The sequence below is a fragment of the Kryptolebias marmoratus genome, linkage group LG9 (genome assembly GCF_001649575.2).
Source record: "Kryptolebias marmoratus isolate JLee-2015 linkage group LG9, ASM164957v2, whole genome shotgun sequence".
In the NCBI taxonomy this organism is placed as follows: domain Eukaryota; kingdom Metazoa; phylum Chordata; class Actinopteri; order Cyprinodontiformes; family Rivulidae; genus Kryptolebias; species Kryptolebias marmoratus.
In genome coordinates this window covers 9,422,932-9,448,373 of record NC_051438.1, presented here as the reverse complement: position 1 = coordinate 9,448,373, position 25,442 = coordinate 9,422,932, and the positions used below count along the sequence as shown (strand labels likewise).

Below are 25,442 nucleotides of genomic sequence, written 5' to 3'. Positions count from 1 at the left end.
GACTTTAAACCTGTGAAAAAACAGCAGTTTTTGCATGTATCATGCGCTACAAATCCTGCGAACGTGAGTAGAGGTGAGGCGGGGGGGAGGAAAAAAATGAGCCACAGTATTTTAACCCTGTCCTTTCGAGCCCGTCCGAGGCCTTTCCTCATGCAACGCGTCAACAGGAGGCGGATTTAGCCGCGACTCAAACCGGTAAAAAGTGTCACCCAGCTGTCAAGGGCGGTGGTTGTTTGCTTCCTGGTTGTTCAGCTACTGAGCACCCTGCGTCTACAGAGTGAAGAGGGGGACACTGCAAAACCTTGGCATAGAATACATCATACTTTACATTATACCTATGACACAAAACGTAAATAGATTTATATATTCTCCTATGTTTAAATATATCTGTAGACTGTACACGAATCTTTAGAAAATGGGGCGGCGGATGCATTTACCTGATATCTGAACAGCGATGGGAAGGAGGCCGGCGAGAACACGGACCCTGTGATGCAGCCGATGGGATATAGAGATATAGAAAGTGCATTCTTTGTGGTGGGTGACTCGTTTGAAAGGAACTCTTTATGCCTTGCATTCACTGTTGAAATTAAACCTCGAAAAAGGAAAAAAAAAAAAAAGGTCTTCCAGCCGCACAAATACAAACTCGCACGTCTCCTCCCTCCGCTACCTCTAGAAGCATATCACAGTGGTAGTGGAACGCAAACATTTACATCAGTATACACAGCAGTATACACATATACACAAGTCTTTGAGAGTTAGAGAAAGAAAAAAAAGAAACCATGGAAGGAGGTAAAAAGAGGGATGACAGGGGGAGAGGGTGCAAACAGGAGGTGCGTTCAGAGGAGTCTCCTTCTGCAGGTCAAAGGGCGTTTCTGAACACGTCACAGTTTAAAAAGAGTGTGCACGTGGCCGGCCAGCACGGCTGCTGTCGCCCGACGCCTAAATTTCGTAGGTTCCCAGAGAAACGGCTAAAGAAAAAAAGAAAAAACCCCGCCAGCGCAGACCCGTCACAGTCTTACACTTCGTCTTTCACATGCCCCCCCCCACCCCGCATTGTCCCGTGAGATCGGCCCGGATTAACAGTGAGGTCCCTGTAAATCAGTGGCATATGTGCGATGAGAAGAAGACCAAGAAACAAAAAAAAAAAAAAAAGAGAAGAGATAGGGGGAGAACTGGTGGCTCTGGGTGCAAAGTTCATCAGTAAAAAAGTACAGTGCTGTGGTGAAAAAGGATTCTCCTCTGTATTGCTGCTACATAGCTCCCCCTGCCCCCTTGAAATCAATCAAAAAAAAAATAAAGTAGCTAAATGTAGAGAATACAAAGAAACAAACATTATTAAAAGTCTTCATTTTTTTTTTTTTCCTGTGTTGCTTGACGAGCGTTCGGCGAGTATCCATAAACAAAGGAAGAGTAATGCGTTCTGTTCAGGCATGCAACAGGCACCCTGTGGGGTCCTCGGGAATATCAAAAGTTCCTACACGCAGGTCTCAGACCGTTCTCCCTCTGTGATATTTACACATCTTACAGTGTTCCTGTGTGAGTGGGCGCGTGCTCGGAGTCGTGATCGGGAGGAGCAGTTCGGTGAATGTAAAGCTCTGTGTCGGTGTGTGTCTGAGTGACAGTGTGTGTGTGTGTGTGTTTCTGTGTGTGTCGACTCTTGTTTTTTTTTTTTTTTTGCAGTTTCCTCACACGTGCGTCTCAATGAAGGAGTGTGTGTGGGTCATGAGCGGCACGGCCAGCGGGGAGAGGTCGTCCTGGCCGTTGGTGCCGGGGCTGAGCTGGCAGATGTCTGAGTAGAGCTCGCTGTGCCACTGTTTCCACTCCCTGAAGGTCTGCGAGCACAGGCCGGGGTCCTCCAGGAGGGCGCAGATCACCGCCAGCTCCGACTCTTTGGCCTGCGGGAGCAAACAGAGGACACCGGGACAGGCGCGGACGTTAAACCCCTCATCGGGCCAGGCTTTTGTACCGGTCCTGTCTGATCGAGTCTGTACCTTCAAGGTGCTGCGGAGGGCTCGGACTCGGTGCAAACGGTCGTTGAGCAGGGGGTCCCTGACTCTCTGGGTGAAACAGTACCGGAGCTCCTGCCGGCTGCAGGGCTTGGGGTCTCCTAGAGGCGTCACGTTGGCTTGCTCAAGGGCCCGATAAAGCTGCTCTAGCCCCTCTAACGGTTCAGGCTCACGCCCTTCTGACACTCGCCGCTCGCGTCCTTCTGACACCCTCCTCTCTCTGCTCTCGACTCTGAAGTCCCGCAGGTCTGCAACAGCCAGAGGCGAGACGTAAAGGTCAGACTGACGCCGGGCAGCGTAGGGATGGGCTGTGATTTTCGATTATTTGAAGTGTAGTTAAAAATGGGCAAATTCGGAGAAGTGATGTGACCACCACAAAGGTCTTTTTATTACGATGCCTTTCCAGCCGGTGTGCTTTTTTTACAGTCCGTCCCGCCTCCCGAAAAAAAGAGTTTAACAGCTCAGAGCGAAGCCAACGTCTGTTTCTGCCAGTGTAGTTTATTTTGAAAGGATTATAAGACAGAACCTATGATCACTGGTGGGCTCAGCTTTAATGTCAGAGTACCTGGATCTAAGGAATGTAAAGATCCCTGGTTAACGCAGCAGCGGCAGCACACTTCTCTGCACCTGAGGCCCCTGTTTCATTAGAGGAGGATTCAGCTGCAGGACCTGGGTTGAACAAACTTTGAGTCCCAACCTTGAGAACGCAATATATATATATTTTTTTTTAAAGAAAAGCATGAAACGGGCCAGGGCCCTAAATCATAAAGCAGCAGCTCATGAACACTGCCTTCTCTGCTTTTAAGCAGTTTTGTTGTCGTGCTATATTAATTATCCCCGCATGAGTAAAGGACAAAATAGGCAGGCGCCGTGAGAAGCAGGAACTGTTGCAAGCTGTGGTTGGTCGGTGGACGAGAAGGACAAAAGCGGGGGAAACAGGACGGGATGGACAAATAACTGAAGAGAAACTGAAAAATTACTGACTAATTCGACATGTTTTTTTTTGGCCTAAGATGCCCTTTTTATAGTGTATATATAGTTTATCTATAACTATATTACAATAAATCGTTTGTATTTTTGACACCAGAGCTTCAGGTTATTATTTTTATTTCAGTTATGTGAAAAGCCAAAAAAAAAGGAGCAATATTTTTCCTTTTTTTTTTTGTTTTTTTTTTTGCTCTGCATTTTTTTTTACTAATTCTTTGCTAAAACTACAGCCCTTCCTTCTTGCTCAGTGTTGTAAGTGTTCTTCCATTTAAAACATTAGTACCATCATTTTGTTAAAAAAAAAAAAAAAAAAAGATTGAAACAAAACCTGAAACTAAAAACAGAGTTCTCTATGCATCTTTCATCAGGAGGTATTGAAACAGATGCCTCACAGCTGCAGGACCACAAACTTATAAATGAACAGGAAGGAGCTCTCTGAACTACTGATTACTGCTTCATAGAGAGGCATCCTGTATCAATCGATTCTTTAAACTCATGAAGAACTCGTGTTTTTTTGAACGTCGCTTGCAGTCGGAGGTTTACACCGATCATGAGCGTGAATGTTACAACAATTTGGAGCTTTAAACGATTCAGTCGAACCGTTCGACTAGAAGTGGGTTTGAATTTCTTGTGGATTTTCTTTGAGTCAGACTCAAATACAAGGACCTTAATATGTAAAAAGTAAAGAAGCAAAAAACAAAAAAAACAAGGTTTGTTTGACAGCAGTCATTGGACTGACAGATGAAAAATAAAATAATTTAGGCTGTTCGGGAACGACTCGGGAACCACCAAGATTAACGCTTGCCATGCACTGGAAAACTGTTGGACAACCGGTGTCCCTGTCCGCAGTGGGAAGACAGACACCACCGTGGACTGAGAGGGTGCTGACCAAGAGAGAAGCCAAAGGCCTTCTGGAGAAAAGGTTTACGGCCAGACGAGACACAGACTGAACTATTTGGCCATCGTGACAGTTTTGCAGGAGTCAAATTAAAGAATAACACTGTACCAACTGTCAAACATGGTGGCGTCACCATCATGCTGTGGTACGGATGTACTGTGAAAAGTGGATGCATCACTGATGGAGGTCTGCCTCTGCTTCACCTCAAATCAACAGACGGATGAAACTTGAACACAATTGAGTGTTTCGGAAATTGATTGATAATCCTCGGGGTGTACTCTTTTTTTTATTCACTGTAGGCGATTTTTGGCCAATTAACAAATAATAAATATGTTTGCCCTTTTCTAGGTGAGAGTGATGATTACCTGTGACTAACATATTTATTTATAGTACACCCTGCTGTTACAGTTCGTAGGAATACATGTACGGTTACAGCCTGTCATATAGTAAAACTTTAGAGACAGCACAGTTTTATGGTTAGTTTTTACAATGTAATATATTTACTTATGCGAGTACTTCCCAGTTTGATATCTAGATGACACAACTTTTACCGAAATTTGTTTTTACAGTGTAAAATCCAGACAATCTGATTTTCTTACCATCTTCCACCTCCAGTATGTCTGCACCCTGCCCCTCTGCCTCCTCGTCTTCACTCCTCTCTTCCATATGAGCCGACGTGTGGATGTATTTCCCAAGCATCGGGTCCCTGTTCCTGGGTAGACTCTGGCTGCGCTGCTTGTGGGAGCGCCGGTGCGTGTGGCTGTGCGTGTACGGGCCCCGCTCCAGGGGGAAGGGCCCGTCCCGCTCCCTGTCCCTCTCCGCCGCGTGGTGCCTGCGCACGGGCAGCGTGGCTTGCCGGCGTCTCTCCGGGGACATCCCCTGCCTGCCCAGCCCTCCGTAAAAGCCCATCTCTCTGGCCATGCCACCCATCGGGCCGCCGTAGTCACTGTCCCCCGGCGCCGTCTGCAGGAAGTGCAGCCCCGCGCTGGTCAGCGGGGTCTCGATGAGGTCCTGCCAGGAGCGGCGCTCGCGATGGGAGGACCGGCAGCCGGACGAGTGGGTGCTGGTGCTGCCCGTGCCCGTGCCCATGCCCATGCCGTCCCCACGCTGGTCCTCTGCCGAGGAGTGGGAGTGCGTGGACTCGCTGGAGAAATGCCGGCCGTGCTTGGACTCCGGGAACGGGCTGGAAGAGTTCACCTGGAGAGGGAGAGGGGAGGTGGAAGACACCATCTGTGGAGGGATGGGGGAGGTAGAGGCACTCTTTGGGAGCGGGGATGGAGTGGAGCGCATGAGGCTCATGGAGCTCAATGAGCGGGGCAGCTGGTCATAGCTGTGGAGGAGGTTGGCCTGAGTGGGCCAGCAGAGGTGTGATGGGGGGTGTGGATCAGTACGGATCAGAGTGAGTAGAGGGGGGACAAAAGTTGTCAGACAGGTGACAGACAGACAGACAGACAAGCAAAGTGAGGTGTGACAGGACAGAGAGAGTGCCACACATGAGGAGGGTAAAGGGCAGAAATACACCAAAACATGAGAGCAAAATAAAAAAGCAATGAAATGGCAGAGCTGACATGGCTGCCGAATGGTTTAACTTGGGTTCTCATGGTAACGGTGCTGTCAGACCAGAATATACGTGTCTGAACAGCCACCGAGTAAGAGCAAAAAAATGTAAAACAAGCAGTGTGACTGATGTGGTCTACAGGTCAGACGGGGGTAGACGTTCTGGCAGCAGAACATAGAAAAACTATGGTCTTGGCTGCAAACAGAACCACGTAGTCTCCCACTCTGATGTTTTATTGATGCCGAGCGCTTAGGTCTACTCAGCTCTGGAAGCTGCGGGTCGTGAACGAGCACTACTTACCGATGGTGTGCGATGGTAGGTGTCACAGAGAGATGAGGGTCCTTCCTGTTTGAGCGTCATTGATCCATCAACCTCGTCCTGGTCGCTCTCACTCCAGTAGTCTGACATGAAGACAAAACCCACACAAGCAAAGGAGATTTACACAAATGCTAAGCGAACCATTCGCAGAAGAGGAAACTGCGTCTCACCTTCATCAGGGCGCGGCACCTTATCGTCTGGCGTGTAGCCGATGGCAGCTAACCCCAGTCGGTTCATCCACCTGCAGGAAGCAAACGCTGAGTCATTGAAACGAAAAGAAAAGAAATCTGAATGCAGATGACAAGAACGGCAAAGATGGAAAGGACAAAAGGAAAGGGTTATAGTATGTAAAAGTGCTATCGTTTTACATCGGATATCTGTCAAACGGACTCCCTTCTCCTGAGGGGAAAAAAACAAAATTTTGAGATAAATAAAGAGGCATAAGCAGGAATAATAACAACAGATCTTTGTCAGCCCGGCAGGAAACAGTGTGCGGGCATCCATTTGTTGAAATCAGGTGTTGAAGCAGAGAAACATCTAAAACATGCAGGATGGCGGCCCCTGGAGGACCAGGACTGGACACCACTGCTCTAAAAAACACCTGAAAACAAGAGCGCCACCCTTGTGCGAGGAACAGGAAACTCATCCTAGCTCTTTAAGGGTGTGTCTTATATACTGTAGGAAGTAGATTTGCTATAAACTCATTGAACATAAACCTTTACAGACCAAAACAAGCCTCCTAAACCAGGTGGCTGATAGGCGTGGGCCAAGATGAGATTCTGTTATAACGTTTCCTAAACCTAACCAAGAAATGTTGGTTACTGCAGGTTTAGGGAAACTCTGACGATGAAGAATAAAATCTAAATATAAAAATATTTTTTACATCTCAAATCCAATGACAGGAAATGGGCATTAAGCTCATTTTAGGTCTTAAGGTGATAAGACGTAGATCTAAATGCGTACTCTGAAATGTAATGTTGAACTGCAGTAAAATGTGGACCCCCATCCTCCCCAAGGGTTCTGATCTATCAGTCTATTTCCAGAATAATAGCTTCAAATGGAACCGGAAAACTTGTAGGAAATCAGAAGCATTTCTCGCGCCTTGATCCCCAGGGCGAGGCCACTCGAGGTTCACTTTCGCTGTGACTCCTCCAAAAAGCCGCAACGACACAGAGGTGACCCCCTCACCCCCTCCTCGTTTTTACTCCGCCACCCGCACGCGAGAACGTGTGCCGCCCCGCTTCCACACACGAACCGGCAAATGCGGAACAGCAGTCGAACAGAGCCGGTTAATTACTATCCCCCAATTATCTCCACATGTCGTCGAGGAGAGGTGTGGATAATTAGGGCTCATCAGATAGCACTCCTGCGAATCTCACCGCAGCCCCCGCCCACCCCTGGCGCACATGCGCGCGCACACGTGACCTGCACGCATTGTCGACCGAGGGCCGGGATCATGCCTTATTCATGCCTGGCGCCGTGTTGGCGGGACCCGTTGCCTCGTGTAAACGTGGTTTTCACAGCTGAAATGTTCACGCCGAAAGGCACGTGACGGCCACGGCTCACTCACCTGTTCATTTCCTCCAGACAATCTGTGGCGAAGAAGAAGCTCTTGATTTTGGGATGACAGGCTTTGAAGGCGCTGCAGTCAGACAGGGAGAGTGATTAGCGTTTTTTTTTCTTTTTTGTGTGTGTGCGTGCACGTGTGCGCGCGCTCACGTTGTGTGTGGGAGAGAGAGCAAATGTGCTTGATTAGTAATTCTGGCGACATGTGATGGAGACTCACAATTTCCGCCTGCACTCTATGGCTCGGTCTATTCTGAACTCGGGGAGGCTGATGAAGCCCTCAGCCTTCTCATCCTGCAGGCGGAGACAGATGGAGAAGTACATCATCAGCGCGCAGAACAAAATGTCAGCCGCACTGACACACCAGTTTTTGTTCGGGTTAGTAACGGCCTAGTCAAGCATATGAAAGCAAGATACGTTGTTTACGTTGGCAGGGATAGAGTCCATGCTACGCATAAGATGAGAGAAAACAAACAAGCTATGGCTACGAAAACTAATGCATGTGTCTAAATACTAATAGATGTACTGATATCGCTTCACTGGAATCACTTTTATTTATGCCTCAAATATGACTCTCAGGAATGGGATTTCTGGTAGTGAAGTCGTACATTTTGGTTGGTGTACCAGTAGAGGCAAGACTCCTTGAGGATGAACCAGTACTTCCTCCATTTTTGGGTGAAATAGCCTTTAGCGTCCTTCTTCTTCCACAGCCAGCCCTCGCAGTCGCCGTGACCCAGGTCCTTGCAGGAGATTCTCCTTCGGCTGGCGCTGGTGAGGGATCCTGGAGAAGGTCGGGAGGAGAGAAAGAGAAAAGAAAAGGAAAGGAAAAAAACAAGTGTCACTCCTGAAAGTGGATTTTGAGCACGTACTCGACCCCTCCGTGATATTCGGAGCGCCATTACGCGGGAGACAGTGACAAATTGAGACAACCCAAAAAAAGCAAATAATTAATTACAGTGAGTCAGACAGAGGACAAAACTGGAGCAAGGATGCAGCACTCACAGTCACAGGTGTGTGTGTATGTGTGTGTGTGGTAGCTATTTTTAAAAGGTACGGTAAATCTGGAACTTCCAAATATATAAAAAAGCACCTGATGTCAGGGCTGAAGTCCTTCTGATAATAATTCAGGTCTTGTCATCTTTGGGACCTAGAAGGCAGCGTGTGCTAACAAATAATGTTGTGTATGATGTGGTATGTTTCTGCAAGGGCTCAATCAAGAAAACACAAAACAATGCTTACCTTTACTTCTCTTTTTGGTTTTTGCTCTTAGAGATGTGTAATGGAAAGACTAGAGGAGGGAGACAAGAAAGACGTTAGCTTAGTCGACTCAAGCGAACGCAGATATATGCCAACTCGGGAATTTTAGTCACTTTGAGGGAGTTCAGATCTCTCAAAGTGAGTTTCTGGGGAAAAGGTTGTGAGCCATTACCATCTTATCTGTCGTAGACAGCCTTTTCGACTGACTCAGTTTTCGAGAAAAAGAGCCGAATTCTGATTGGACTGACAAGCTAACGGTCAGTGACGCTCAAACTGCCATCTTAAAACAACTTCAGTCCCAGAAATTTCCCAGCGCTTCATGCCAACGTTACGTTAGAAACTTTTATGACACTGTAAAGTTCACATTATGCTGCCATTCTGACGGAAATATTATAATATTCTTACAGGAAGGGCCCCAGGTTGCATTGGAAGTGCTACAGCTAGCTGCTAATACCTCTGTGTAAACAGCCGTTAGCTCATCAACTTGGACAGAATTTCGAAAGATTTAAGATCTTTTCCTTCTAAAAGGTTTGAAGCATTGCGTCAATAGCAGCTTTTCATATTTAAACTTTTCTCTTGATCTCTTTTAACCATCAGCTATTGTCTGTTTTGCAGCTGCCATTAGTTAGCAACGTCTCATTATATCTAACATTTGTCTTAGAATATTATTTTAGCAAGTCATAGTAAACGGAACAGGATGATGAAAGCTTCACCGCTGTTTGTGCTTTTAGGAAGAGCATTTTTCCCTCCGCCAAGGAGGTTCTGTTTCCTGTAGCGTCCGTCTGTCTGTGCACAAGAATACTCAAAACGTTATGAACAGGTTTTCATGACGTTTTCAGGAAAGGTCAAACACGCTACGAGCAGCAACTGATTAAATTTTGGTGCCGCTCCGGTCAAACGTCAAGGTCAAAGGTCAGGGTCGCAGGTGATCCTGTGCTCTAACTCTACAACGGTGTAATGTAGGAATGTCAAGCTGCACAGCTGGACACCTCACGGGTCAAGGATGATGCCTATTGATTTCAGGGTCAAAGGTTAAGGTCGCAGGTGACTCCTTTGTTTAAAAGCTTGTCTATGCTCCAGCATGGTGACCCCCCCTCTCAGCCACAGAGGTTATGTTTTCGGTCATCTTTGTTTGTTTGTATGCCTGATTACATAAAAACTAGCATTGGGGTTCTCGCAGAAAACAAACAAACAAACAAACAGTTGATTACATTTTGATGGCGATCCAGCTCATGATCCAGATTTTTTTATTGACGCCGTGGCCTTGGCTGAGGTTTGCGCTCTCAGAGTGCATCTAGTACTTTCTGTAATAGCTTTTCAATTGTGGGAAAACGTTTTTTTTTTTTCCGTGTTTCTTTCCTTTCCGAACTCAAATGGTCAGTTTTGAAACCCTGAGCGGAGGCTTCGAAAACCCCGGAAGGGCTCGTGAAACGCTCAAGCACCACTTGTTCGCGGCGGAACAAGCCGGCCGGCTCTAAATGTAGACCTCCGCTTACAGTCAGCCGAACTGAGTCACTGTTGTGCCACAACCCACGGAGCTTCAGAGGAAAGGTTAATGACTCAGACGACTTCTGTGTCACTACGGCCTAAAAATGGAAACCAATTTACCTAATTCAGATTGTTGTTGTTGTTGATGTAATCATCCCAGCTCCGAACGGATTTAATCTCAGAAATTTCTTCCACCCCGTCCTGGCGGCGAGTTCGTCTATTATTTATACACGAATCGATCTGAGCGGATGTAGTTGCTAGGAGATTGTTGATGCAAGCGGGGCCCGTCCTGCTTCGTTAAATTGAGCCGAAATCACAGTGTGCTCGAAGGAGAGCCATTATTTCACACTAAACCACTTCTAGTGTGCGTTCGCTTATGCACAACAAAAAAATAAGAAGCTCTTTCTTCTCCTACCTTCCTCATGGAAGCAGCTCCTGAGCTCCCTGTGCTCGAGTACCTACAAAGAGACGATCGGGGTTGAAATGCACAGCACAAATACACCGTTTCGCCGGTCGCAAGTAACTGCTGTCAACGTCGAAACACTCACCTGTCCGTTGTGTCCGCTCGCAATGTGTCCGCACCTCGCTGTTTGACAGAGAAGACACTGTTATTTAACTTTTTTTTAAAAAAAATCTCTTCCCACACAGAGCCTGAAACTGAAAACAGCACTTCGGTTGATTTATTTGTAGTTTCACACACTTCACACTTTGCGTCGAAGCAGATCGGAGAACGCCGCTGTTCAGGGTTCGACATGAGCTTCCTCTAAAGTCGATCCGCCAATTGCAAGTAAACGGAAAATCTACGAAGCTACATCAGATGTTATCGGTCATTATTTCACTGTGCAGCTTTCTTTTTAAAGAGTGGACCAGTTTTCACTTGTTCATGTATGCAAATGTATTTATAGCACAGCTAAGAAGTGTCAGGATCTGGGGTTTGGGAGTTTTTGTATTGATTTTCTGGTTTCTTTAATTCTGTTATTTGGTTCCTGTGTTTAGCCTCGTCTTAGTTCAGTTCTTGTTCCTTGTGTCTTTGTTTGGCGTCATCATTCACTTCTCCTCAGTCAGTCTCTTGTTTTCCTGCCACACCCATCTTATCCTGATCCTAGTTGTAATCATCTCACCTGTACCCACTTCACCTAATTACCCTCTGTTTTAAAACCCGGTCATCTCCTCCACTCACTGCTGGTTCACTGTCACTTCATGCGCTGTCTGGTTGTCCCTCTCGTCTTGTGTCTCAGTTTTGGATTTTGCTGCCACGTCAGCCTTTGTTTCTGATTATCCTTTATTTTAATAAATTAATTTCTTTTTGAAAGATGACTCTGCGCTCTGGGTTCGCCTCCTTCTCCACCCAACATGACAAGAACAGACTATTAGAAGCACAAAAGGTCAGATTTACTCAGTTATTCTGAAAGCTATCACAAAAAACACCATCAGTTAATCAGTTTGTTGCACTTTAACTTGTAATCTTAGATAATGTAGATTAAGGACACTTCCAAAAACAGGCTCAGATTTGATTTGATGCCAAACACTGGTGTATGTTACAGTAATAGTTACGTCAAGCCAGAAAAGATTAAAAAAACTACTATTGTCTTTTCAAATTATTTATAAAAAATTCACTTTTTTTAAAAAAGAGCTGCCAACAGTGGCACCACCAAGTGGGGACCAGTGGGGGCAAAGGCCACCCTTAAAAATCTGCTCCCTCCCTCTGTCCTCACCCAGGCCAGACAATTTAAGACTTTTTTTTTTTTTATAATGCAAATTTAAAAGAGACAAGAAGAAGCTCCAATGGGTTAAGTAGTGATTGTGTTTATAATAGCGACGGCAAAATAGGAAACCGAAATAGGCTTATATAGATGGTTTCACAGTAATTGTGTATATTGTACAGTTAGGTGCATTTACCGTAGAGTTAGCATAAATAGTGGGTTGTGTAGGTAATATTCTCAGATTAAAGCAATCTGTATACTTCATGAGAAGAAAATACAGCTGTCTTTACGACTGATCCAACAAAACTTATAAACCTACGAACTGAAAAAGACCGCGGAGACACAGGCGGCTCTTCGTGGCTCTGACGGTCTCAGTCGGTTTAATAAACACGTCTGATCGAAGTAAGGGAAGCAAAAATCTGCACGAGGACAGGAGAGGGGAGAAGCTGACGGGAAGAAACCCGTTTTAACGCTGCTGGAGGAGGGAGGAGCTTTCCGGGAGTTCTGATCCGAGTGTCTTGTGGACGATGAAAGATATGTGCGAAAACCCAACAATTCACAACCACGTGACCGCGAACCGACATCTTGACTTTTTAAGGAGTATGCTGGAGCCTTAAGTCTAAGGCAAAACCATCGCATCGCACTAGAGATTGAGTTTCAAAGTTTGGGCTTGAATTGCACGACACCGGCCTGCTGCGCCTCACACCAAACCCTCGCACGTGGCAGCCGGGGGCACATGGAGGCATGTTTGGCGGGTAGCTGGGCCCGGACTAAAGTCTGATTCAAGCAGTGGAGTAACCCCAAAAATAACAATTTTCTTTTTTTTTTTTGTCAAACAGAGGAACAGAGAGCCAAGTTACCCAGGCAACTGAAGAAGCGCCTCGCTCAGGAGCCCCCAGGAGTTAGTACGGTACTTATACTTCCTCTAGAAAGTCAAGTTTCGTAGCGTTCTTGAAGCTCCACCAGGGCGACGGCTGACCTAGGCCGATCCAATGCGATGACCTCACTACACCGATTAATTGGTAATGAAGACAAAATGTCTTCTTTTAATGGCTGCTATTCATTTCTGTTAGAAAACAAGTTTTTGGGTTTTTTTTTTTGTAAATAATTAAATTTCCCCTGACGATTTGTGCAGCTCATTGTCAAGCATGAGGCAGGTTGTCAGGAAAAACTGGAATCACGCGTCATGAGAGTTACCGTACAAAATGGGAGGTAAATTATGGGATTCTCTGACATAAGCAGACAGGCTCTGTATCATAATTTCAATATTACAGTATTTTACAAATAATCTGTATATGACAACAGCATAAAAAACTCCTGAAACTCTGTTGGAGCTGTTGGATTTGATGTGCCACCACAAGATTATCAGTGACCCTCATCTGGCCACTGCGATAAAAAACCTAATACATCAGCCTTAATTTAGTACGTTGTTTAGAAACTAGCATTAGGTTTAATATGGGGTGCTTTCAAATATGTGAAGGCACAGTAAACAGTGTTTTTACATGCATATATTCCTAAAAGAAAACAAACCAAACAAAGTCAAAGTTTTGCCTAATTAGGCAAGACAAACCACATTAAGCTCATATTACATCAGCTTGGTAAAGTAGACCCTGAGCTGTTTGTAAAATAGGAGAACAATTCACTTTCAAAGCTACAACAACAGTTCCTGAATGTTTTATAAGTTTTGTTTAAAAAAAAAAAAAAGAGAGAGAGAGAGAGAGAGAGGGGTTATGTAAGGCAGCAATAAACATTCCCTCGTCCAAACTTGTTTAAAACATGTTGCATAATGTTTCAAATGGGCATAAATTAAGAATAAAAAGAATGGAAATCCATTTAGTGTTTATTTACATTTCACCCGGCACTCAGTAGTAGTGGAGAACTGAAGCGGCTCCATTACGAGCAGCCTGATTTTGGCTGATTACAGGCTTGATTTCCTGATGACTATAATTTACGTAGCCCTGGTGTTACAAGAATTATTCTCTACCACCACAAATTTAATCATTTGTGAAACCCTTAAAATAATCCTCTCGGCAGAGTCCACTGAATTTGTTTGGGCTGTTTTTAAGCGTTTGCATTATGGAGACTTTTTATTTTCCACCCTTTTTTTTTGTTCACACTCAACCGAGGACTCAAAAATAGCCTTTCTTAAGTAAACAAATGGGACTCTGTGAGCAGGACCGGGCTCTTAAGGGAGCTGGGGGTTCTAAGCTGAAAGAGCAATAAGATGATTGGGATCATTTCTGATTTGAAAGTGAGGAGGCTCAGGCCCTATGTCCCGGGGACCATTATCGCTTAATCTGGACACACTTTCATAACATTTTACACAAGTAGTGCTTCTGCTGCCAATATGCAGTTCTGGGAAAAAGAAAGTACACCCTCTTTCAGTTCAAAAAACACGAGTCAACCCGATTCAAAATGGCTACCACAGCCTACTGACCTTAAAAAAAACACAAAAATGACTAGAATTTTTGTCAACTTCACAGCTATCGACCTAAATTTGGCATGGTAGCAGCAGAGACTCATCCCAAACACATATTCTGAGCGCTGACAAATTGCACAAGACCTTTGTTTGATATTTTGCCATTAACCAGCTGAAGTCAACTCTGTCTGTCTGTTAGTAAAATACCTTGTGAAACACTGGACAGATTTTAATGAAACTTTCAGGAATTAATCATTTGATATACAGCTGCAGCTGATTAGCTTTCGGAGTCGACCCAATTCAAGATGGCCACCACAGCCTGCTGACCTTGAAAAACACAAAAATGGCTACAATTCAGTTATTTTTACACATCTTGAGCTAAAACTTGGCGTGGCAGAAGCTGAGAGCTTTTTACAGCGCATATTTTAAGTGCTACTCCTTGCACAAGATCTTTCCTTAAAACTTTGGCATTAATTGTTGGAGCCAACCCTGTTTGTCTGTTTGCAAAGTATCTCATGAATCACTGGAGGTGTTTCAATGAAACTCTCAGAAAGTAATCACTGGATGCAGCTCTACAACTGATTACCAATCAGAGTTAGTCCAATTCAAGATGGCTGCTGCTGGTAATTGACATTAGCAAACACAAAACTGGCTTTAACTCAGTCAGTTTTACAGATACTGAGCTACAGTTTGATCTGGTAGTAGCTGAGAGTCAAACACAACGCTGAGTGGGACATCTCACAATATTGCATGACGTTTTTTCAAGGTTTGACCGAAAGAACGATAAGGCTGGCGAGATGCATTCCTTCAAGGAATGCTAGGCCTTTAATTTAATGGCCGTTTTTTTCCGTGTGACCTCTCAAATCTTTTGTGACTTATATGTTTGCATTGATTTAAAAAAAAAAAAATATATATATATATATATATCCTCATTCAAAGAAGACGAAAGAGAGGAGACCTGCAGGTTGTTGAGGATTGCATGTGCTTGTTAGAGAGGACCTTGTGTGCTGGCGGACAGAAATGAGTCACCGTCATGAGAAGCACGCAGCTGAGAAGGTTAGAGAGGGCTGGTGAGAGCTAAGCTGTTAGCGCCCCGCATGTGTGTGTACAACGGTGTGTTTGCGTGCTGCGCGTTTAAAGCGCAGTCTGTCACTCTTGCTTGTAATTGGCCTAGCTGATGCTGAGTCATACACCTACTCACAGGGATATGAGCTTTTCTACGTGTGTGTGTGTGTGTGTGTGTGTGTGTGTGTGGAGATGTGAGTGTTTGTTCAGGATAAACTCCTATTTAGACTCAGGTGTGTCAGAGGAGATGGGGATATTAGGATGAGTTAGGAAGAGCTGTGAGATGGCTACCCTGCATACAAATGCCCTCTTGTGTGTGTCTGCTGTATGTGTGTGTGTGTGTGTGTGTGTGTGCGTGAGAGAAAAGATAAAAGCTACAAAGGGGCGTGCCTCAATGTCACTGTCCTTCTCTTCATCCGTGATGCTGGCAGCCATGCAGTAACACTTATCATTCTCGCCCTCCTCTGTCTCCTCTACCTGACACACACGCACGCACACAACCAGTGTGTAAAACTGTGAACAACATGACCTGTCCTAGAGCCAGAAGCTGCTCCTTCAAAAAAAAAAATATATCTATACTGAACAAACTGTATTACAGCAGCAATGTGTGGAAAATAAAAACAAAAATCAGATTCGAATACAGACAAGCATCTGCAGTCTAGACCAGTTATAAAGCTTCTTATAATTTTTTATGAACATTTATAGGTCTATAATGGCTATTTTATGTGTTTTGAATTTAGGTGTGAATTTCTTTTTTTGTTTTTTTGCAGTGTTTTCCTGAAATCAGTCTAACAAAAAAATATACATTACGCATTTATTCATGACCTTTCATAAAGGAGAAGGCAGTGGAATTAATAATGGCCGAGGCTGGTAATGGCAGTGCATGAAACCGTATGGGTTTGCATGCATATGCACTGCCTTTGAAAAGTTTGGCCAATCCTGGTTCTGGAGGGCCACCGTCCTGCATGTTTTACTTGTTTCTCTGCTCCAACACACCTGATTTGAATCAATGGGTGATTAACAGGCTTCTGCAGAACATGAAGAGGTGATTAAACCACTGAATCAGGTGTGTTGGAGCAGAGAAACAAGTAAAACCTGCAGGATGGTGGCCCTCCAGGACCAGGATTGGAGACCCCTGCTTTAAATGTTCAATTTTTACAAACAAACTCCTGTTTTTGTAAGTCAAATAGTGTCCTACATACTTGGATGCACGCAGATTCCAATGTTAGGCGACCAGGAACAAAAACCTCAAAAGATTAGTTTCTGTTCCATTCCAGACCTACGAGCTACATTCTGTCAAATAATAATGTGTTGCTATTGACCAGGGGTAGGCAACCCTGGTCCTGGAGGGCCACTATCCTGCATGTTTTCCTTGTTTCTCTGCTCCATCCCACCTGATTCAGTGGTTAAATCACCTCTTCATGTTCTGCAGAAGTCTGTTAATCACCCATTGATTCAAATCAGGTGTGATGGAGCAGAGAAACAAGTGAAACATGCAGGATGGTGGCCCTCTAGGACCAGGGTTGCCCACCCCTGGTATAGACTGTGTGTGGGACTGGTAGACCTTCAGTGTGAACCTAGAAGTCAAAGCTGCTACGGCATCAGCCTTCCCTTTCAGCTGGTTCCAACACAAGCAGTCTGTCCTGCCTGCTTCATATACACAAACGACACACTGTTGTTGATAAAATTAAAAAGAAAATAATATAAAAAAGAAACACTGCTTGAATGACTTAAAGCCCACAGACTCTGACTCCAAAAGCAGAGCAGCTTTAGTAAAACGGGATCTTGTGGCTTCAGAGCCCAACAACCACGAGAGAAAGTGGGAACACTCGGTGTATCAATGGACATGTCTGTGAGTGTCACCCCCTCATGTGATTTGACTAATCTTTCAAAATGTAACTTTTTTTATTCAGGGAAATCCCACTGAGATCACAGTCCTGGGTTCACTCTGGGTTCTCCGGTTTCCTCCCACAGAACAAAAACAAGCATGTTAGGTTAACTGGTAACTCTTAAATTGTCCCCTAGGTGTGAGTGAGAGGGTGGGTGTTTGTCTCGTTTGTCTCTATGTGTCCCAGTGATGGACTTGCGACCTGTCCAGGGTGTCCCCCGCCTCTCGAACAGTGACTGCTGGAGACAGACACCAGCTCTCCGCGACCCAGAAAGGAGAAGCTGGTAAAGAAAATGGATGGATGGATGGATGGATGGAACAAGTAAGTGAAAAAGTAATCAAATTCAAAGTATGTCTACGTACGGGCAGAGGTTCTGGCGGCTGGTCGAGACGCAGGGTGGACGACAGCATGGAGGGGCTGATGGGAAAGCTGGGGCTGCTGGGATTGCGGCTCTTGCGCCGAGAGCGTCTGGTGGAATCTCGCCGGCTTTCTCTGCTCAAACCCTCCGGCTCCTCCTCGATCACCAGGATCTTGTCGTCGCTCAGGTAACGGAGCAGGGAGTTGTCCGAGTCTGTAGGACAAGGGGAGACGTAAGAGGATGGACAGGATCAGTAAAACGGATAACAGGAGGAAAATCCTCGGAGGGAGAAGATAGCATCTTACAGTCAAGGGAGAAGCTCAGAGAAGGAACGGCTGAGGCTGAATGGACTCTTACAGATAAAAAAAAACAAACAAAAAAAAAAATAACAGAGAAGGATAAAAGTGCCTCAGAGCAGGGAGATCTGATACGGATCACACTTGGGGACGTGAACAGCAGCTCTAATCTGTTCTGTTTGTTGTGATTACGTTGATTCGGAGGGCACTCCTGCTCAGTCGTGTCTGAAAAAGAAACTTTTCCTCTGCTGCAGTTAGATAAAACTTTCCAACTAATCTGTCGAACAGTCGTAAATTCAAGAAAATAAAGAAAACAGAGACAAGGGGAAAAAAAAAAAAACAACGGCGCCCCCTTCGTATATTAGCACCGCGCTTTAATATTATTCATAGACTTTCTGACGGCGGAGTGAAGGATCCTCGCTTGAATACAAATCAAGTCTCGCCGCTCAGGTTCGAGTCTGTCACGTTGTCGTTTCCAGCTCAGGTGTATAAATGCAATTACCTCGCATTTATGTTATTTGTCGCTCTATCAGATACATACCTGGCAGGATATGTATCGCTACACAACCACACCACCATGAATAACCAGAGGATGAGCTGAGATGTGTTGAGCTGGGTATGGAGCGAAGCACGGCAACAGTTTAAGAGTCTGTTTTCCCCTGTGCATGTGTGTGTACGTGTGTGTGTGTGTGTGTTGTCGGTGTGTGTACCTCGGCTCCCTCTCTTGCCCATGCTGGGTTCCTTGGCCTCGGCCATCCAGTTATATTCGGGAGGCATGGAAACGGGTCTGAGATCACCTGGAAGCACCAATCAGCAGTCAGACAGTCTGCCATAGGGGAGGCGGTGACTGAGGGACAGCGAGGGAGACAGCTGGAGGGGTGGACAGGTGAGACAACGAGGGGGTGTGTGCAGGTAGGGGACGACTCGTGAGGGACCATTACGACTTATACACGGAGTGACAAAGGGAGGCCTAGAATATTTTGTTTCCTGCTTCTCTACACAGTGTCCTACTGTGGGACTAAAATACCAAATGGGGGTTCTCAGATAATCTCCTAAAAATATGGAATGAATGTAAAAATGATTAATAATGATATGCATATAGAATTGTGGCAAATAATATTATAATAATAATAATTTTCATGAATTAATCAAATTAGTACACTTGTTAAAGCTGTTTGTGTTGTAATTATGCTTATATTTAAGTTATTAGCAAAGTTGTTATACCTAAACTAGCAATAATTAGGGTTACACTCCTCTGCTGCTGTTATTTTGTGTGTCAGAAGCTGAAAGGTTGAGGAGCCATAGCTATAGATGTAAATACGTCACTGTTCTACATGGCAGCGTTTGGCCACGCCCCCTGAGTGGCAAAACATTCAAAATGGCTCCTCCTGCTGGTCGTAGGGTTGAGAATATATCAAGTAAATATCAATTAAAAACTGTTGGTCTCAACAGGGACCCATGCCACCTACAAAAACATAAACCAACTACAAATTGTTTTTAACAAAAAAATTATGTAATACCCATGCTCCACCACTAAGTGGCAAAAAAGTCCAAACTAACGTCATATCAAAAAAAAAAAAAAAGATTCAATAGTACTTGTTTTTTTTGTTGTTTTAAATCATTTATTACCATTTTTAACTTTTATTTGTTAACTAATTTTGCACATAATCAGTTTGATGGTGATCAAGAGAAGCGAGACAGACGCACAAGAAAAATCCAAAACAGGAGAAACAGCTTAAAATTTGAGTTTTTAGGTGTTTGGGATTGTACATAAAACAGGTTGTTTTGTCATTGTTCATGATAACCTCTGGAGCTTGACTTCCCCCAAAGACACCAGAAACAAAGTAATAAAGATATTTGCTATGAAAAGCATTTTTAAAATTTGAAATATTTGTTTTTCTCAGTAAATATTCAACAAGTGTGTGAACGGGAGGCGCAAACACAGCAGAAAAACATGTTTTTTTAAATATTTGGCATATACGAAGTTTGAAATTGTCTCTGTTGATGTTTTATGCACAAATAAAATGAAATGATATCATCAAATATGCAGTCTTTGAAAAAGTGCATTTATTGTATTTTTTGAACCAAACTTAAAAAGTTGAATCTCTTTCTGTACAGGTTTAATTTGCAGAAGCATGTGTGATAAGTCAACTTCCTACCCTTGTCCATAATGCAAACAATAATGTAAAAAATATTGCACAAAAAAGTAACTTTTGTTAATAAATGTTCAGATTTGCCAACAAATTTAGCTATTTTAGGTAATGAGACTTTGAGTCGGTGTAAACAGTCCCTAGCTGGTCATTTCTGGCTCTAAAAGTTCAACAAGGCAACAACATTGTGTTAGTCTCCAAACGGTGAGGTCCCTAAGGCTGTATCTCACTGGGCTCCAGTTACAAATTTATAATGGCATTCATGAGGGATTTCCCAAAATGTTACAAAACAATTTTCAAAGGTTATCAATTTGTGTTGGATAAATTTTGCAAATGTTAAAAAAACAGAATTACCAATTTTCTTATTCTTAACTTCTTTTTATTATTATTATTATTATTATTATTATTATTATTATTATTATTTTAGAGTACTAGACTTGTACTTTTTTTCAATATGTATGCCAACTCCTGGCACATTTTGGACCAAATTTTGCTGGGAGTTTATTCAAAATGTATCAATCAGTGTGATTCCCAGTGCAAATTTGTGTGTTTTCTTGCGATTCTGTGTCTCCAACTTGTCCCTTACACCCACAGCCCAGTGAGATGCTCCATTTACCTAAGTTTGAGGAGCACATGTGAAGAAAATCTACAATTAAACAAAACGAAAGTCCATATGTGGCCACTTTCAGTCACACGACAACAAATTTGTCGTTTAGCAAATAACTTGACTACTATTGTCACGTGACATGGCTCAACTTTTCCCGAACCATCACACGCCTCATGCATTGCCCTTTACAACACATTAATCTAGTCCCATAAAGTTTGACGGTTAAATGTAGGTGTGTGAGGGTGGCTCATGAGCCCAACCGATTTTAATTATGTTCCACGGTTTCTGCCCCGAAGGTAATGACTGACAACTCAAGCTTAGTTGATCCTGGGGGGTCTCTAGTCTTCAAACAGTGACTGAGTGACTTGTAATTTTCATGAGTACCTTCAATGTCCCAATGATCACTAATCAGCTGATAATAAAGACCATGATTATAAATATACATGCTGCCTGGATTAATTTTGATTGTATGGCTGTAAGATTCGAAAATTCCGACTACTGTGCTTTGACTGTTTCTGCCCCTTTTCAACTTCAGCTTTGAGTAGCTGGCTGTTAGTTAGTATTACTGTGTGGTTTTGACTGTGCAATAACAGTTTAAAGGGGGAAAGAACAAATCAGAATTTCTCAAGTTTATAACCAAATAAATGGCACGAGCTAACAGTTTCAAATGAACAGTTTAAACTAAAATACATGAATACAAAAAAGTGCCAATCCCAGCCTTTTAACTGGTCAGTTTTTCCTGCCTGTTTTTATAATGTATGTCCCTAAAGCAGTTCCTTTCCAGCTGCAGACAGAGCTGCTTGTCTGGGCCTGCTCCTGCCCTTGGCTTGTGTGAACAGGGCAGTGATTCTCAGAGGTGGCATGCTATCAAGTGGGGCTCCAGGGAGAACTGCAGCAACCTCCTCCTGAAGGTGCTGCCATGATTCGGGCCTCTGCTGCTGGCTGACACATAACTCCGTGTGAAGGATGGAGCTGTTAAGGAACAATGTCTAGAAAATGCGGGAAAAACTGCAACGTGCCACCTTTGGGTTCTTCTGTGGATGGGGTCGGTTCTCAGCATCTGGTTGGATGTGTCCACCTCCCGTGTATGTGTTGTACTCTGCCCCGCAGCTGTTGGTCTGTGGACAGGAACCCTGTGTCGTTTCCCGTCCTCTGCCTCCTGCCAGCGGAGCACCGCCTCCCCACTGTACACAGAATGTACGTTTGCACAGATAAAGACCTCTCTTGTGTCCATCCACTCTACAAATAGAAGGTCACGGCCCCTGATCCACTGAATGAAGCCTCCTGGTGACCCTTCATTTAGGGCATTCTCTGTGGTGGCAGAAACACCAGCTCTCCCTTGCTGGGTCCAGGGCACATAAATACCTGCTTGGCTCAGGTAACAGAAGAGGAGGCCACAGTAAATAATGCATCCGGACCCCAGGTAGTCTTTATTTACTTGTGACACCTCTAGATCCTAACATCAACCACAGCCTGAAGCTGTTGACTTCCCTGTGTAAAGTGAGAAGTCAACAATGTAGCCGTTCACATCAGCCAGCAAGACGAATTTCAGCCTCTACTTGGTTGGCTTGGCCTTCATATTTCGCTTGAGAGCAATCCTGTTTTTTTGTGGCAATTGTCCTCTGAAATGTTAGGCGTCAGATGGTAAATAGACATGCAGCGGTTCTTTATGATGTCCAGGAGAGATCTGAGCCAGTGGATGTGGTCATACTCCCCCATGCCCTTCTTCTGGTCAATGAATGCATCCTCTGCTGGATCACTCATATTAGATTTGAAGAAATTGCCATAAATCTGGTCCTGGGCATGACAGTGGTGGTCAAAGGCACAAAGGAAAGTAGATTTAGTCCTCTAAAAGTCTGAGACTTTAGCTTGGTCTAGCACTGCCATATACAGCACCAATCTTAAAAACCTCTTCATCTCCTCTGTTATATTCTCTCTCCAGGCGAATTTTCTCTCCTCTTTGTAGATCTTTGGCTGCATATTTGTTGGAATTTTTGGCACAAACATTTCCAAACTTCTGGGTCAAAATGGTGGGGGGAGAGGTGGCTGATCTCCAGGAGCTCTTTGGGCTTGAGCTTCAGAAGGCGAGGGATGATGTCGGAGCTGGCCGGAGCCGGTCACCATGTCGACCTCAGTTTTCCACGCCAGGCTGTCATGGTGACCGGCTTCGAACAGCATCTCCTCCATTTTGAAATTTATTTGTGCCAACTGAATATTTTCAACCAGAAGTATAAAAATGAAAAAGCCAGATAATAATAATAATAAAAAAACAGCATTAGAATAAAATGTGAAAGTATTAATATTTTATTTCACATAATGAAAAGAAAATTAATCTTATGTTGAGCAATGTAAATATCCACTGTACATATATTAAAAAAATGTTCCAATTTAGTTGGATGTAACTTGAAGACATCTACTGTTTGTTGATTTAAAAAAAAACTTTTCCTGGTTCGCATGGAGTCCTTCCATCTTCAGGGTCCTTCTCATCAGCATCATTGCTGCTGACACTGCCTCCTGGGACGTTTGAGCAGTCAGGTTGATTTCAGGTAGACTGAAGCTCAAATATGTCAGACAATGCTCTTCAAAAGTCAATAAAACTCCACAAAATGTCTTGTCATTTTCCTTCTCTCTCCTTCGCTCCCTCACTCAACTCAAGGCGGCACATCAGCCTTTGCTCGCTCATCGTGTCTTAACCGTATCTTACAATACACCATCGAAAAGCTCCCGTTCTCCACTTTCAGAAACTGGATAAATGATTTGAATTGGACCAACCGTTCAAGAGTTATGGCACTGACAACTTCCCATGACAAATGTTGTTGAGTCTTGTCTTTGTATTACCAAAGTATATGCACTATTTCTCTGCTTTCCGCTACTTTTGAAGTTTTTTTTTAGATATCAGGGTTTTCGGTTATGAGAAGGAAACATGCCAAATGCTGTCGGCGCCGACAGGACGGTAATAAGAGCGTTGGTCTGTGAATTCACCGCCTGGCTCAAAGATAAAACAAATTCCTATCCACCACTGATTAGATAGTTTGTACAAATAAAAATAAATATCTTTAAAGTTCTGAATCCGCTGGACCACGAGATAACAGCTGCTGACAAGAGACCAAATTCGTCCCCACTTTGACAAAACTTTGGGTACATTTGGGCGTGAATGCTGACTCAGCATTCACACTGTGGTTTTCCTGTTTGTGGTTTTATCTGAATGCTTTTCGAACTCTAACTACTTCAGCATACTTTGAGTTATTTTAGCCATTCAGATATTAAAACAATTGTTCAGGACATTACGGCTATGAGATTTGCCTGGTCAAATAAAGGCCAATAATGACTTTTGATAATCCTAACTTTTATACTTTTTAAAGTTTTTTTTACCTTTATCTACATTTTTTTATCTAAAGATACTGAGATCTCTTCAAATCTTTTGAAAAAATATGTGCTCTCTAAAGTCTACCTCGTCATAGCTGCTTCTTTTTTAGCTTTTAGCTACTGTTTTGCTGGTTTTAGCTTCTGTTTTGCTACGTTTAACTTTTGTTCCGATTGTTTTTTAACAATTCAGCTTTGGCTTCTTTAACGAATTTCAGCAAAGTCATTCAGCACTCAGCATTCACACTTCGTTTTGGCCAAAAATGCTAATTTTCTTTTTTTTTTTTTTTATGTACCAGCACATTTGTGTGTGTGTGTGTGTGTTTGATCTGCTGCTCTTTAATTCTCAGCCAGCATTCTGGTCAGACTTGGCAGAGATTTTTGTGTGGGCATCAGAACACATTAGAGAAAAATGATGTCTGCATGTATATTTATGAGGGGAGTGAGCGAGCGAGCTGCTTGTTCCGTTTCACGACCCGTGTCTTGCACGTCGTGTGGTTCTGCAGTCCCCCGATACCCTGACAGAGAGGCGTCTTAACGGAGGCCGTCTCGGGACAAAGGTGGACACAGGTGCCGGGGCAGACAAGGGAGCTGAAGCCGCTGTGTGCACGAACTGACTGTTAGCCGTGTGTCGTGTGTGTAAAAACACAGGGAATGCACGCCGATGAGGAAACGGCGAACGGATGGGAGAACTGGTGGAGGTGAACATGCAGCTCAGCTGACCACACACAAGCCCAGAGACGCTCCCTGCTCCATCCGGGGTCTCGTTCACCTGTCTTACCATGTGTTGGGGTCTTGTCCCTTCGCCGCACCCCTGTGTTGCGGCCGCGGTCGTAGTCGGGCCCAGCGGGTCCGTCTCCTTCCAGCAGGGAGAAGTACTGACCGCTGTCCTGGTCCAGGTAGTAGCTGACAGCCTCCGACCCTTTGGAGCCGGACTGGGAGCTCACGCTGTAGCGGCTGATGTCGTCACACGACATCAGGCCCATCTCGTCCCTGAGGAGAGCAGAACTGTCACCGTCAGTGTCATCAGCATCATCGCCCCTGTCATCTGCAGCATCACCATAATCGACATAATGGCCTTCATCGGAGAATAAAAAAAAAGAAAACAGGACCCTGTGTGTGTGTGTGTGTCTGACCTGGGGCTGTAGAGACCGGAGACAGGAGACAGGATGTAGACGTCCTGCATGCTCGGAGCATCCATTTTGGACATGCCCAGAGTTCCACCTGGTGTCGGGGACGTGCTGGTGGGGCTGGTGGGAACTGGCTGAATTAGGAGAAAAGATTGAATTAAAATTTTCCAAATCCATCCATCCATTCTCTTCCATTTATCCGGGGTCGGGTCGCGGGGGCAGCAGCCTAAGCAGGGAGACCCAGACTTCCCTCTCCTCAGCCACTTGGGCCAGCTCCTCCGGGGGAATCCCAAGGCGTTCCCAGGCCAGCCAAGAAACATAGTCCCTCCAGCGTGTCCTGGGTCTTCCTCTGGGCCTCCTCCCGGTGGGACGTGCCCAGAACAC

The 25,442-nt window shown here is 44.4% G+C and overlaps 1 protein-coding gene across 1 annotated transcript in view; it reads right to left on the bottom strand.

The window, feature by feature from the left end:
* Window positions 1–642: 642 nt before the first annotated feature.
* The window catches only part of si:ch211-26b3.4 (connector enhancer of kinase suppressor of ras 2), a 67,014-nt gene continuing 42,214 nt past the window's right edge, over window positions 643–25,442 (bottom strand). The window contains exons 10-23 of the mRNA XM_017419707.1: window positions 25,065–25,192; window positions 24,710–24,921; window positions 17,517–17,725; window positions 10,627–10,664; window positions 10,494–10,536; window positions 8,573–8,621; window positions 7,942–8,114; window positions 7,554–7,627; window positions 7,338–7,409; window positions 5,938–6,008; window positions 5,750–5,850; window positions 4,491–5,238; window positions 1,992–2,254; window positions 643–1,895 (exon numbers count right to left, since the gene is read on the bottom strand). Coding sequence (XP_017275196.1) covers window positions 1,686–1,895; window positions 1,992–2,254; window positions 4,491–5,238; window positions 5,750–5,850; window positions 5,938–6,008; window positions 7,338–7,409; window positions 7,554–7,627; window positions 7,942–8,114; window positions 8,573–8,621; window positions 10,494–10,536; window positions 10,627–10,664; window positions 17,517–17,725; window positions 24,710–24,921; window positions 25,065–25,192 — 2,391 coding nt within the window. The 3' untranslated portion in view covers window positions 643–1,685. The remainder of the gene's footprint in view (window positions 1,896–1,991; window positions 2,255–4,490; window positions 5,239–5,749; window positions 5,851–5,937; window positions 6,009–7,337; window positions 7,410–7,553; window positions 7,628–7,941; window positions 8,115–8,572; window positions 8,622–10,493; window positions 10,537–10,626; window positions 10,665–17,516; window positions 17,726–24,709; window positions 24,922–25,064; window positions 25,193–25,442) is intronic.